The sequence below is a fragment of the Asterias rubens genome, chromosome 7, assembly GCF_902459465.1.
Source record: "Asterias rubens chromosome 7, eAstRub1.3, whole genome shotgun sequence".
NCBI classification, from domain to species: Eukaryota; Metazoa; Echinodermata; class Asteroidea; order Forcipulatida; family Asteriidae; genus Asterias; species Asterias rubens.
In genome coordinates this window covers 18,869,243-18,882,928 of record NC_047068.1, presented here as the reverse complement: position 1 = coordinate 18,882,928, position 13,686 = coordinate 18,869,243, and the positions used below count along the sequence as shown (strand labels likewise).

The following is a 13,686-nucleotide window of genomic DNA, read 5'->3' as shown; positions in this document are numbered from 1 at the left end:
TCTCTGGGACCCTTGCAAACTTGTTGCAGTGACTGCAGCCTCTGTATCGTACATTCTCACGCTGTATCCATCATATTGATATTTCTTTTGTTCTGTAAGATATCCATTATATCGATTTTGTTGTTGTTCTGTTAGATACATGTAGCCATCATGTCCATATTTATTTTTTTGTTTTAGATATCGATGAGTGTGCTACTCTGCCATGTCTTAACAATGGAACATGTACTGACATGCTGAATGGATACCAGTGTGCATGTGATGCTGGCTGGAGTGGTGCATACTGCCAAATACGTAAGTTTAACACAACATAACAGTTACAATTTTTAAGGCACTGTTCTATCAAGATCATAGCACACTTGAAAGCAATTAACCTAGAGTGTAGATGAAGTAACAGATTCCCTATTGACAGTAGGGAGATTGTTCCAAATCATTGGCCCAGCTACACTGAAAGCTTTTTGACCTAGAACTTTGTTTGCTCGGGGGAACATTCAAGCGAGTGTGGATATAGCGCTGCTTAGCGGCTATTTTTCTGCTTGATGTACGATTTCCATTTCATGAGCACACATAAAGGTATGCTAACATTCTGGTGCTTACTGTACATGTATATGAATGACGCCACAATGTTAATCCACAGTGAATGCGCAAGATGGCATTATGCTTATGCTTAAGCAGTTTTTTCTGCTACAGTTAGCACAAAATTTTCTTACTGTTAGTAAGCAGCACTATGGAATTGGACTCTTCTCCAGAATGGCAGATGTCGTTGGTTGGAATTCCACTTGAGAAATACCTGTGCTTTTTTCACAGAACTCTGTGAAAGCACCTATTCTTGTTGAACACATATTGGTGTATGACTAAAAATACTTAATATTCTTAATTCCTGATGCAATTTAACGTTTCATTGATCTCATGCATGCTAGGTTGGTGAACATTTTTTACTAACTCTTTGTAATATATATATTTTTTTCCCCATATAGCTTTGGACCAGTGTGCGTCCTCACCGTGTCTGAATGGTGGATTATGTAATAACTTCAGGACTTCTTACAGCTGTAGTTGCACACAGGGATACACTGATACCAACTGCCAAACAGGTACAATTGAAAATACAGTTTCTTTAATCCATGAATTTTGGGGGGGATAAAACGTTATATCTTTTTGCATAATCGCAGTACTTCAAAGTGAGAAATTTTCCAAAATGCATTATACTAGCTGCTGTACTTCATACTATGCAGTTTAAAAAAAAATTACTTTTCAGAGTCATTACCAAAAAAGACCGCTTAAATGGTTTAAAGATGATTGTTCTGGTAATAAACCTGAGGGATCCTGAAAATCTGTACTAAACCTATGTTTGTAATAATGACTTGATTATATTTTTCTTAAAAGCTTTGGATGCATGTAGCCCTGCAGATCCATGCATGAATGGAGCAACATGTGTGAATCGATTCACCTTCTATATTTGTCAATGTGCTGAAGGCTGGACAGGTGAAAGCTGTGATATCGGTAGGTACCATTATATCTAAATAATAAGTTATCTATTAAAGGTATGGTACTGTGTAGCAGTCTGTGGTACCAGTGCCAGCTGTACAAACAAAAGAAACCCATGCACCCAATGCATGAAGGTACAATACTTGAACATTTCATCCATGTATCTTTGTCTTGTTGCTTGTAGTTGCTGATGAGTGCAATCCTAACCCCTGTGCTAATGATGCTACATGTACCATCTCAACCTCTGGTTCCTTCATCTGCGACTGCCAAGATGGATGGATGGGAGATACATGTGATATAGGTATGATAAACTTACATCCTTCCTTTTCATTAATAATTCACATTCTCTACTAATACAAAGATTGTAAATTATGATCCATAAATTTGAGTTGAGTTTGCCTCCGTCTCTCTTGAGAGACAATGGCAATTGCGGCGTCATTGGCCATTGTAAAATGCGCTTGTATAAGAACAAGTTATTATCATTCCCCTAATCTGATCTGGATGAAAACCTGATGTGCTGTTTGAGAAGGATCACACTTTTGATACCTTTTTCATCCTTCCTCTTTTCCAGCTGTTGATCAATGCGTATCATCTCTGTGCTTGAACGGAGCAACGTGTGTGAATCTACGCACGAGTTATGAATGTTTATGTGTACCAGATTGGACCGGGGCGCGATGTGAAACAGGTGAGTTGTAAAAATAGTTGTGTCTAAAAAAAATAGCACTTATTCAAAGCATTGTACCTCACTTAAAATACCCTGGATGTACACAGAAAATGTGTATACGACAAGAAAAAATAATGTTTTTTGCACAAAGTGTTTTCTTGTTAAGGCCACTGTCTGACTAGGCAATTTTTACAGCCAACAACAGTTTTTGGCAATCTCCAAAAAAAGAATCCACTTAAATTTGAGTGTTCTCATATTTTTCTTGAAGAGGTTGGTATGAAGAAAAGCTATTTTTAGCTAGGAACAAATTCTAGCTGGAAGAGAGTTATGTTGCAAATTTTCTTAACATTTTCAGAGTGAATTCCAAAGTTTATTTTCTGTCGCGTTTTGAATGTGGATTTACGAACATACCATATAAACTGTTTTATTACTTTACCATACTGCTATAAACTTATAAAAAAATCATTACGCCCCATCATCCATTCTGTACCTCTGCAAATGCAGTAGTCTTTCCTTTGCAGTCGTTCAAATCTTGTGGGTCGTTAAAAAGTGTTTTTTTAATATCTCAGAAAGTGCAATCCTTTTTGGACGGAAACGTATTTTAAAGATGTTTAGTGCTGAATTACACTACTTGATTAAACATTAGTGAAAATAGTGTAACAATATTGTTTTAATACTGTTGTAGTATAGCGCTGGCTATGGGGTGGGTCCTAAGTCTCGGCTGAATAAAGGTGCAGAGGACGTCATATAAATGTTAACAGCTGACTCAAGACTGCCTCGTGGCTGGCCCGCTCGCACAGTCCAGCCACTGACACGCTTGGGTGACTTTATTATTTGTCAACAATCCTTAATACGTAATGTTGACAGCATGTTTACTACATCACTACACTGTTTAAATTTTTTAGAAAATTTCATTCAGATTGATCAGGGGCCATGCTGTTTATCTATTCATATTAAACACATGAATTGAGATAAATGTATGCAAGAATCTTACTACATGTATCTTCATTCCAGAGTTGAATGCGTGTGAGCCAAACCCATGTCTAAATGATGCCAACTGCACAAACTTCCATTCTTCTTATACTTGTGACTGTACTCCTGGTTGGACTGGAAAAGATTGTAACTTGGGTAAGTCAATCTAGGCTGTATCAAAAACATGATTGAATATTATGTGGGATTTGAGGTATTGCATGGTGAGGTATCAATATATACTTGGTTTTGGGTAACACCTTGTGTGTATCTACTTGCCATGTAGTTTTTGTTCTTTTGAGAACTTGTTTTTCTTTATATTCTACTACCACGGAGTAGATTTTCTGAATTCAGGAGAAAATAGACTGGGACTACTACGTGCATCACAACATCACACAGGACCCCTACAGCTTTGCATCCCATCGGAAGGACAAAGCAATAATGATTAAGTGTCTTGCTTAAATACATTAGTGTCAAGAACAGGACTTGAACCCACACTCTACTGATCTTAAACACCAGAGCTTGCGTCCAGTGCACCAATGGAATCAATTGAAATGGGATAACACTAGACAAAACATTGAACAATAAACCAGATGAATCGTTTCAGATGCTAGCTTTCTAGGAGCGATCAGTACGTTGTCTGCCCGAGAGATTTGCAATAAACCGATCCATAAGGTTCAGCCCGCGACGTACGTGTGAGCAAGAGCACATGAGCCTCTCCAATGCCTTTCTGCACAACTCCGCCGCGTGCGCCAAGCATACAAGCCTGCATACATGTCAGACTTTATAGTGTCAGACCTTTGGTTGTGCAATGGGTTGTGATTGGTCAATATGCAATGGGGTGGAGCTTAATGGAGCGGTCTATAATTGCTGTACCACACAGAGCACCCAATCCTACATGTTGAATTAGAAATCATAGTTCACATTTCTACAGCTCCCCTCCAGTATCATTTAAGTGTATTTATTTCCTCCTGGCTCAACTGTATTATTTGGAACAAGTATATATTATTGCCTGTTTTACAGCGTTACTGTGGAAACAATAAAACCTTAAGCCTTACATTTGCAATAGCTCATTGATTGGTTGTCTTTGTATTTTTCCCCAGCGGTTGACCTGTGTGTCCCATCGCCATGCCAACATAACACCCCATGCTTCAATGTACAGACAGATTATTTCTGTCTTTGTGATGACATCTGGACCGGCAAGAATTGTGAAACTGGTAAGATACCTCCTTCCTCGTTAATGCTGAGAAGTATCTCTAATAAAAATATTAATTCCATTTTTTATTCTGATCAATATGCCTGCTGCTTTTTGCCAGACAAATTCCCTGTTGGTCTACCTGCCATTATTTTGCATGACGATTGACCAGCCACTTCACCTGCCAATACTCACTATAATACATGTACTATGGTTTTTGTCTTACAGCATTAGATACATGTGTAAGCTCTCCATGTCTGAATGATGCTACCTGTCAGAGTGTAGGAGGAGTGTATAACTGCCTGTGTGCATCTGGGTGGACTGGTACTCACTGTGAAACAGGTACTTGTTTTGGCTTCTTTAATAGACCTATTACTTGCATTAGGGATAAAAGAATAGTGCTTTGGTTTCACCCAACAGCAAGGTGTGATGATACTGCACTGTATAGTCAGTGCTTTCCCTAATCCTGTGGAAATAAAACCAGGAGCATAAGCCTTTTTGAGGTATGGTGGACGTGATAGGAGTGTACTGTTTGGTTTGAGTGTATACACACAAATTTACCCCTAACTTATAGTTCTGTAGCATTGTGTCCGCCATATCTCAAAAAGGCTTATTCTACTAGAGTGGGGTTCATTGCTTTGTTTACAATTATTTAGGATTGATTTGCTTTGTTTATTTTCACAATTTTGTTGTTTATTCTTTAGAAGGATTTCATGATCATGCCTCTTTTTGGAATAGAGCTATATAAGCATTGTTTATAATATTTATTACAAAACCAACGACCCCCATATTATAGAGCAATCGATGTCTTCCCCCTGGCCATCAAGCTTGCTTGTGTGTTTGTTTAAATGATCTTTCCATCAACTGGAACTTGGCAAACTCCCACAAGGGGGTTACAAACCTCAAGCTGGCAACAGCCAATGTTTATTCTATTCACTGTGAAATCAGCAGTAAGCTTGAGAGATTCAAACCCACAAACTTGTAGTTGTAAGTCCTGTAGTCTATCCACTGGACCTAGGCCTGTGGACGAGGCCAGTTCAAATCCAGTATTGTAGCAAGTTCGTTCTTTGGGTTTTGTTTCTTCATGAACATGTATTTGTTGTTATTTGACAGCTGTGACTGCGTGTGGATCCAACCCATGTCAGAATGGAGCTACATGTAATGATTACGGGACGTATTTTGAGTGTGAATGTATACCTGGATGGAAAGGAGCTCTGTGCCAATCAGGTAAATACATTATCTAGTAATTCAGTTGGAAATTTGCCTCAGGGATAAAGAATGTTAACAATCTTGGTTTTACCCATGTACACCGATGTCTGTTTGCACTGTATACTCGGTGCTTTCGCAAGCTCTGTGAAAACAAAATCACAGGCATTTTACTCGGGTAGGATTGGAACCCACGACCTTTGCAATTCCAGAGCAGTGTCTGACCAACTAGACCAATGAGATTTGGAGACCGCCAAAAAAGGGCTAATGTACATGTATATAGCTCAGTTGGTAGGGTGCTGGCACGTTAATCTCAAGGTTATTGGTTCAAATCCTGCTCTAGTGAATTTGTTTAACCCCAAATCATTTAAAGTACACGTAGTCAGTTTCCCTTGTGGTTAATCTAGTATTGTGACAATTATTGAACTGATTTACATATTTGATTTACATATTCATGACTTGATTAGCATCTTGATTTAATATTGATTACTGTGATCAGATGCGAATTATTTTTATATTAACTAAATATTGATTTACTTGATAAACTTTTTTATTAGATAATGTCTATGTGACTCATTTTTATAGCAAATAGGTTGGGCAGTACAAGGCCCACTTGTGGTAAGACCTAAGTAGGGCACCATGCTAAAGCAATTGTAACAACCACTTCTGTAACCCTCACATTTACTCCGGGGTGAAGAGAAGCAATACACACACACTCACTTGTGTCTCACTCAAGAAAAAATGTCATTACTGGGATGAAAACCCACATCCTAGATGACAGAGCATCCATTTAAAAAAAAATGTGCTGATGAGATATTTGCCCAACCCACAAGGCTGGGTGGCCAGTTGAAGGTGCGGGCTACACTTAACTATTGACCCATATCAACTGCCACTAGGGGCACGTTACCAACTTCTCCTGGGGCTGAAACAGGGTTTACCCCTTCACAGTCCGTAAGGATGTAGGCAAGGGTATCATCCACTAGGAGCCTGGATGGTAGAGCAGTAAGCACTAATGTACCGTCCCCACTATGGTTAAGTGCCTTGCTGAAGAACACAAGTGTCATGACTACACTTTGCTGCTGACAACACCAGAGCTTGGGTCCGGTGTACTAGACTGCTAACCACGACATGCCACATATTAGCGAGGCTTAGCTGCACTTTACGCGAGCAAATATGTGAACGTGAACGTCAACAAGTTAAGTTGTTTCTGCAGTGGGTGGCATCGCCACTTCGGGCTTATTTCATGCTCACAAATGACGTCTGTGCACACAATTTTCTCACGTTCATGCGGAACGTACAGCTAAACCTCCCTACTGATGAAGCTTCTCTCTTGCTACGAGCATTATATGATTATATAATTGATTCATGTTATTCATTCTCTAGCTGAAGCACCATGCTTAAGTGCCCCTTGCTACAATGGAGCAGATTGTATCAGTATTGGCAATGACTTCATTTGTATATGTCCACCAGGCTTTCGTGGTTCAACATGTGCCATCGGTAAGTAGTCTTCATTCCTCTAAAAAAAAATATTCAATCCTCAATCCTTGATCTTTCTCACAACTGCCACACGCCTATGAAAACAATTTCCTGCACTAGTAAAATCGTCTGTTTCTTTAACCCAATTTAACAAAAAACTAAAGACACATCTTTTCAATCAAGTATTTGAGTAAATGGTTTGATTTGTTACCCTTCTATGTTTTCTTAGTTATTGCATTTGTGTGGTATTTCTCTACCACATGTTCTAGATTTCTGTTTAGCTTAGGCTTAGATGAGTTTTTATGAAGGCCCTACCACGCTATATCAAGAATAAATTATTATTATTATTATTATTATTATTATTATTATTATTATCCTGAAGCATTCCATTTCATTCCATTCCATTTCAGTCCAAACTTTCTTTCCATTTGTGATGATTCGTTCATTTTAATATCTTGCGTTCATCAGATGAATGAATAATATTAATAATAATCCCAAAGAATTCCTTTGTCAAATGCCTCATCCACTCTTAATGATTGATTTTATTATTTTAATATCTCTTGTTCATCAGATGCTGATGAATGTGTGAGTTCCCCATGCCAGAACAACGGCACCTGCATAGATGGTCGTAACAGCTTCACCTGTGGCTGTCAGTCTCGTTGGATCGGTTCTCGATGCGAGATTGAACGAGATGCGTGTAGTGACAATCCCTGCCGCAATAACGCAGAGTGCATCAATATGTATACTTTCTATATCTGCCAATGTGCTGCTGGATTCTATGGCAGTGTGTGTGAATATGGTGAGTCTTATTTTAGTAGGGATTTCAAGGAATACAACAAATTTAAAGGGTGTTATGGCCGAGTGGTTAAGACCATCAAACTCATAGTCACCATAGTGTGGGTTCAGTTCCCGGTTGTGATACTTGTGTCCTTGAGCAAGATACATGTACTTTACTATAATTGCTTCTCTTCACCCAGGGGTATAAACGTGTAGGCCTACCTGTGCGGACAGAGATGGTTCTTGTAATTGATTTAGCTGACATATTTGCCAGCACCGGCTCTATACTCCCCTGGGAGCTAGTTTAAGGAATGAAATTCATGACCCATTGACCAGGGGTAATAATGTCAGAAGGGCTTTGATATGCCCTTCGGGCTGTGAAAGACCGCCATAAAAAAATAGATTATTATTATATTCAAAAATAATGTTAGAAAATTTCACTTTGCACAGATGTGAATGAGTGTTCCAGTGGCCCCTGTCAGAATGGAGGTTTATGTATCGATAATGCCAATGCTTTCACTTGTTCCTGCAATGCACCATGGACTGGACCAACATGTGAATCTGGTAAGTAAACATAGCAAGGCTGGAACAAAATGTTTATGAGGGATTTTCGCTTACCGCCGAATTCTGTGTTACGATCACCATTTTCTGCTTGCAGGCAGAGTGCCGATTGTCTGCACCAGCTGTAGGCAGAACCATGAAATTGGGCCCATGTCTTGTCATCCCTGTTTTTATGCAGTAGCCCATGTAGCAATCTTTCATGCTTTAAAAAAAATTGCATTTGAAGATTATTCTTAATCTTTGAAATTTTACTACCCATCATGCCCATGAAAATGTATCCTTAATCATGCAAAATTGACCTTTCTTGGAAACAATTCTTAGAACTGTAAACACAATTCACACAATGGTATTTTACAATTTAAAAAAATGTAATAATTTGAAGAAAGAGAAAAAAGTTGTAAATGTTCTTCCACCCTGTTTTTATTTCCTCAATTCTGTTATGTAGACAGCAGTCATTATAATGCTATGTGAAACTCGTGTATAAAAAGTCACATCCCCTCAAGGTGATTTTCTCCTGCCTCTTCCCAAGGTGTATCATAAACTTGTGTGTTATCCCTGGCTGTATGGCAGTTACAAGTTCTTCTTCTTCTGACTGCCATCCCCAGACAAATATGTTGACACCATAGGGAGACTGTCAACATAAAGGCTAGATAGCTCAGTTGGACGAGCGCATCTAGGCAGGTTAATCCGGAGGTTGCTGGTTCAAATTTCCCTCTAGTAAAATTGTCTTTGTTCAACCCAAATGTTATTAATATTTACATTCAGTTTCCCTTGCGGTGTACTACTAAAAAACATTAGTTTGATTCAAGGGTTACATATAATTCCAGCTTCATATCTTTTTCCTTGTGATCCTGCAGCGCTGGATCCATGTGACAGCATCCCATGTAGTAATGGAGCTTCATGTACCAGTAACGTCATCACCTTCAGCTGTACATGTTTGCCTGGATGGAGAGGAGCGCTGTGTGATGAAAGTAAGATACTCACAGTGGTAGACTAAAGGGGAGGTTTGGTGGGCTCAATCCACCCTCAGGGCTTGCCAATGTGTGTACAATTGTTTGTTGGGCAATCTCGGTGGTCTAGTTGGTATGACACTGCTCTAGAATTGCAAAGTTCGTGGGTTGGAATCCAAACCGAGTAATATGCCTGTGATTTTTTTCACAGAAATTGGGAAAGTACTGAGTATACAGTGCTAACACACATCGTTGTATATGGGTAAAACCAAAATGAATATTCTTTTATTAAATTTGTTTATTCATCTACCAAAAAACTTGTTCAAGCTCGTTTGACTGACATTCTCACAGAACTTTCAATGTGTTGTTTTTTTCAGTCTTGCAACTATTCTAATGAGACATTTATTCTAAGTACAATATGTCAATGAAAACATTATGGTAAAGCTCAATTCAACAACTTCAGAGTTTGGCCACAAAACTCAGAGGCAAATTCATCATTACATTACTTGGGTCATCAAACTTATTGATTGAGCAGTTAATCTGCCTGGGGAAGTCAGCAGCTCTACTGGTCTGTGCATGATAAAAGTTAGTCCACTGTTTGAAAAAGGAATTATGTCAAGTGAAAAGGTTTTCTAGGGTCTTCAATGGAGCTTTCCCGTTATGAGAGATGGGGAAAGTAATACCAATAGGATGCCTTGAAGTGATATTGAAATATTCCCCCAAACTGCTGTTCTGTTTTAGTTTAGCAGGTTTTGTTAACTGTCTAAAATATTTTGATTTACAGATATAAATGAGTGTGAGAGCTCACCCTGTATTAACGGTGGCCAGTGCCTTGATGTGGTGAATGGATTCCAGTGTCAATGTACATCAGCATGGAGTGGAAAATACTGCCATCTTGGTATGTACCAATTAATACTTCTAGGCGCAGCACCTTGTAAACCATTACATGGTGCTATGTTAAGGGAGTAGGTCTCATAAACCAAACGTAGTCCCACATACCTTGCAGGTAAAATACTGAATGTTAAAGTGCCTTGAGCGTCACTGAGTGATGGATATGAGCCCTCTTATAAGAAGCCATTATTTTTATTGTTTCTTTGTATGATCTTGTTCATTTGAACAGAGGGAAGTTGTATCCGAGAAATGACGATCCGACAAAATGAAACCATCATCATCATCCAAACGCCAAACTTCCCTGCCAACTACGAGGATAATCAGTTCTGTCGTTGGACAATCTCTGGCCCCGATGGCACTTTCCTTCTCGTTGAAACCACCGAGTTCTTGACGGAGTTGAACTATGACTGGATGCGATTTGGAACAGGATTAGACTCGACGTCTGTGGAATCCCTGCTGCTGGAACTGTCTGGGAGTCAAGTTCCGATTATTTTCAAGACTGAAGGATCTCAGATGTGGATGACGTTTAGCTCAGATCATGATAAGACAGAAACTGGGATATCGCTGACGATCCAAATGGAGACTGACAGAGATGGTAAGTTTTATACTAGTGTTACGGTTGATTCTTGAATATCACAGACACTTTTAGTGTAACAATGATCATCATCTGTTGCCGCCTCATTCTTATCCCAGGTATAATATTCTTCCTACTTAAGTCTGATATCCGATAATTTTTGCCCTTGAAAAAAAAAGGGAAAAGTGTGTTTAAGCAGCCTACAGAAAAGTCTTTAAAAGCCTACACCATGTGCACATGTAGGTCATGATAACAAATTTCCTACTTTTTACCAAGGACCAAATATCATGCCTGTCACCCTCACATTGTACTTGGGCGCATTCCTGGGATCGTATTTGCATCTCTCATCTGCACAAAAGAACTGCTGCCAAGCTAGCATTCCTTTTGCTGTATTTACGGTTAAAAGTATTCATGAAATAGAAACTGTGCTAAGTGCTGATTCCTAAGCACAAAATGTCTGCTTAGTGTCCCCAATATTTGCTCCATAGTGCAGCCCTGTATGCTTCGTTTTTGAAAGGGCAAGACCACCAAGGCATTTTCTCCTGGATGAAGGGCACCCTATAATTGTAATTTTCTATCTGAGCATTTCAAGGGCACTAAGGCAATGACCAGGGGGTATGGAGGCAATCGACTTTGTTGCCTTTGTGATGTGTCAAGTCTGATAGTGTCTGCTTTTCAAATTTGAATTTTTAGTTGTTTAAGTAATGTACTTTTGTTTGTTTTGACAGCAACCGATGAATGTTCCAGTAACCCATGTCTCAATGGTGGCAGGTGTCTGAATGGGGTTGGCAAGTTTGAATGTTACTGTCTCTCAGGCTTCACTGGTGACGTCTGTCAAACGGAAAGTGGTAGGTTTTCAGATTCTTTGTTTGCATTATCAAATTTAAATAATATGTAAAAACAGTGGAAGAGAAATACAAAGCACAATTATATAGACATTTAAACCTGAGTTATCACTCTTTTATTGTCATTCATAACTATATTTCCATAAAAAGTTGTCAACAGATCTGACAGTTTAACCCCAGCTGGCTTTGACTCTGCTTTGAATTTCTAAAACTAAAATATTTTGTTTCCCTGATCAGATCCTAACATGTGTTACAGCAACCCATGTCCTTCAGAGGCTGAGTGTGTGAGTGAGAATAAAGCAATCCGTTGTATCTGCCCGGATGGATTCAGGCATCCTTCATGTTCAACATCAGGTGAGTCATAAAGACATGGACAGATAGGTAGAGAGACAGACTGACAAACAGACAGTAAGACAAAGATATTTAGTAGAGCGATATTGGTAATCATGCTTTCTCAGTTGTCGCTCCCATGGTATGGACTGATCTTCCATCAAAAATGAATCCTTTAAGTTATTGTTTAAAACTCATTTGTTTCGTTTTTATTATGTTAGTCGTTGTTTACTTTAAGTTTTTACTCTTCTGTTCAACTTTTTAACATCAACTTCTATTGTCACTTTGTACAGTGTGCTGAGATAATTGTACAAAGTGGTGCACTTTAAACAATAAATGATTATATTAGACTAGATTAGATAGTGTAGGTTTCGCCAGGTGTTGTGAATGATTCATTTTTTTAAACATTTCCTGTTAAAAAACATTATGTGGTGCACCCTCACAATGTCTAATCACCCACATGCACATGTACCTGTTCCTACCTAAACATCACCTCACAGTGCCTAATCTGAAAGCACATTCTGTATCAGAAGTTTGTCTGTTGGCAATCCTAGTACATCTAGGGCCCAAATTTTATAGAGCTAGCTAAGCAGAAAAGTTTGTTTAGCAACTGTTTGTAAGCAGAAGGTACATGTAAGGAGAAAACCATGCCAAGCTGTGCTTAGCTACGTTTTCATGCTTAATCAGCTGTTTAAAACCAGGCAGTGGAGTGGTAGTTCTATTGCACAGATTGCTATTTGGAATGGTCACTAGTGTCAGTTCAATACCCAAGGTTTCTATACACAATTTATTTGAACAAACATGGTTTCAATCAAAGCAGGACCCAATTCAAGGCACTTTTTACCACACAAATCTGTGCTTACCACGCCTTGTTAAGTGTGTAGTTCTATGAGGATTAAGCACAGAATTCCACGGTGTGCAGCTTCATAAAATTGTCTCATAGACCACTCACATGTATTAGCATACATGTACATGTCGTTCTTAAGATACTTTATTAGAAATGAGAAGTCTCCCAAATTCCCCAAAATCTACCCCGCAGTAGTAGAGAAGCCTCGCAAGTTCTAAAAATATCCTAATATGTTCTCAGCAAGTAGATATACAGAGTTACCGCTAAACAAAAATGCATTGAAACCTCACCTTGCAATGCCTTAAATCCCATATGCTTTCTTACTGTGTATGATTTCAGAGGTTGGTCTGTGTGACAGTGCACCCTGTAAGAATGCTGGGCTATGTACAGAGTCAGCCATTGGAGACAGCTTTACATGTGACTGTGCAGACGGATGGGAAGGACCATTGTGTCAACTTGGTAAGTACATTCTCTCATTTCTAAAAAATGCATTCTGAAGATGGATAAGATGCTGTTGCTGTCGAGTCCAAGATCTAAAGAGTCGTGTTTGAAATGCAGCTAGGGCTATGGTTGGATTAACACATCACCGTGCATTTAAATATAGTATGTCTTGCATTGAAATACTAAACAACTTATTTAAGCTTGCTTTCAAAATTGTTTTCCCCTCGACAGTTTTTAACCCTCCATTTGTTTCTTGTTTGCTTACAGATATAGATGAATGTAAGAGTAACCCATGTATAAACTCAGGGTTATGTATTGATGAAGTCAATGGATTCAGTTGTGCTTGTTCACCATACTGGACTGGGCTCACTTGCAACACACGTAAGTCAAAAGAAATGTTTCTTCCAATCATGTTTTGGATGGTGTTTCTTATAAATTGCTTTATTCTTACATAGGTGCAAAACCACACACTCATTTG

General features: G+C 38.9%; 1 protein-coding gene across 2 annotated transcripts in view; it reads left to right on the top strand.

The window, feature by feature from the left end:
* Nucleotides 1-13,686, top strand: part of LOC117292324 (neurogenic locus notch homolog protein 1-like) — a 47,148-nt gene that overhangs the window by 23,923 nt on the left and 9,539 nt on the right. For both annotated transcript variants that reach the window (XM_033774346.1, XM_033774347.1), the window contains exons 25-43: nucleotides 178-291; nucleotides 975-1,088; nucleotides 1,381-1,497; nucleotides 1,667-1,783; nucleotides 2,054-2,167; nucleotides 3,161-3,274; nucleotides 4,219-4,332; nucleotides 4,539-4,652; nucleotides 5,424-5,537; nucleotides 6,900-7,013; nucleotides 7,564-7,791; nucleotides 8,220-8,333; nucleotides 9,188-9,301; nucleotides 10,065-10,178; nucleotides 10,401-10,766; nucleotides 11,474-11,593; nucleotides 11,828-11,944; nucleotides 13,107-13,226; nucleotides 13,476-13,589. In XM_033774346.1, the coding sequence (XP_033630237.1) occupies nucleotides 178-291; nucleotides 975-1,088; nucleotides 1,381-1,497; nucleotides 1,667-1,783; nucleotides 2,054-2,167; nucleotides 3,161-3,274; nucleotides 4,219-4,332; nucleotides 4,539-4,652; nucleotides 5,424-5,537; nucleotides 6,900-7,013; nucleotides 7,564-7,791; nucleotides 8,220-8,333; nucleotides 9,188-9,301; nucleotides 10,065-10,178; nucleotides 10,401-10,766; nucleotides 11,474-11,593; nucleotides 11,828-11,944; nucleotides 13,107-13,226; nucleotides 13,476-13,589 (2,553 nt within the window). The remainder of the gene's footprint in view (nucleotides 1-177; nucleotides 292-974; nucleotides 1,089-1,380; nucleotides 1,498-1,666; nucleotides 1,784-2,053; nucleotides 2,168-3,160; nucleotides 3,275-4,218; nucleotides 4,333-4,538; nucleotides 4,653-5,423; nucleotides 5,538-6,899; nucleotides 7,014-7,563; nucleotides 7,792-8,219; nucleotides 8,334-9,187; nucleotides 9,302-10,064; nucleotides 10,179-10,400; nucleotides 10,767-11,473; nucleotides 11,594-11,827; nucleotides 11,945-13,106; nucleotides 13,227-13,475; nucleotides 13,590-13,686) is intronic.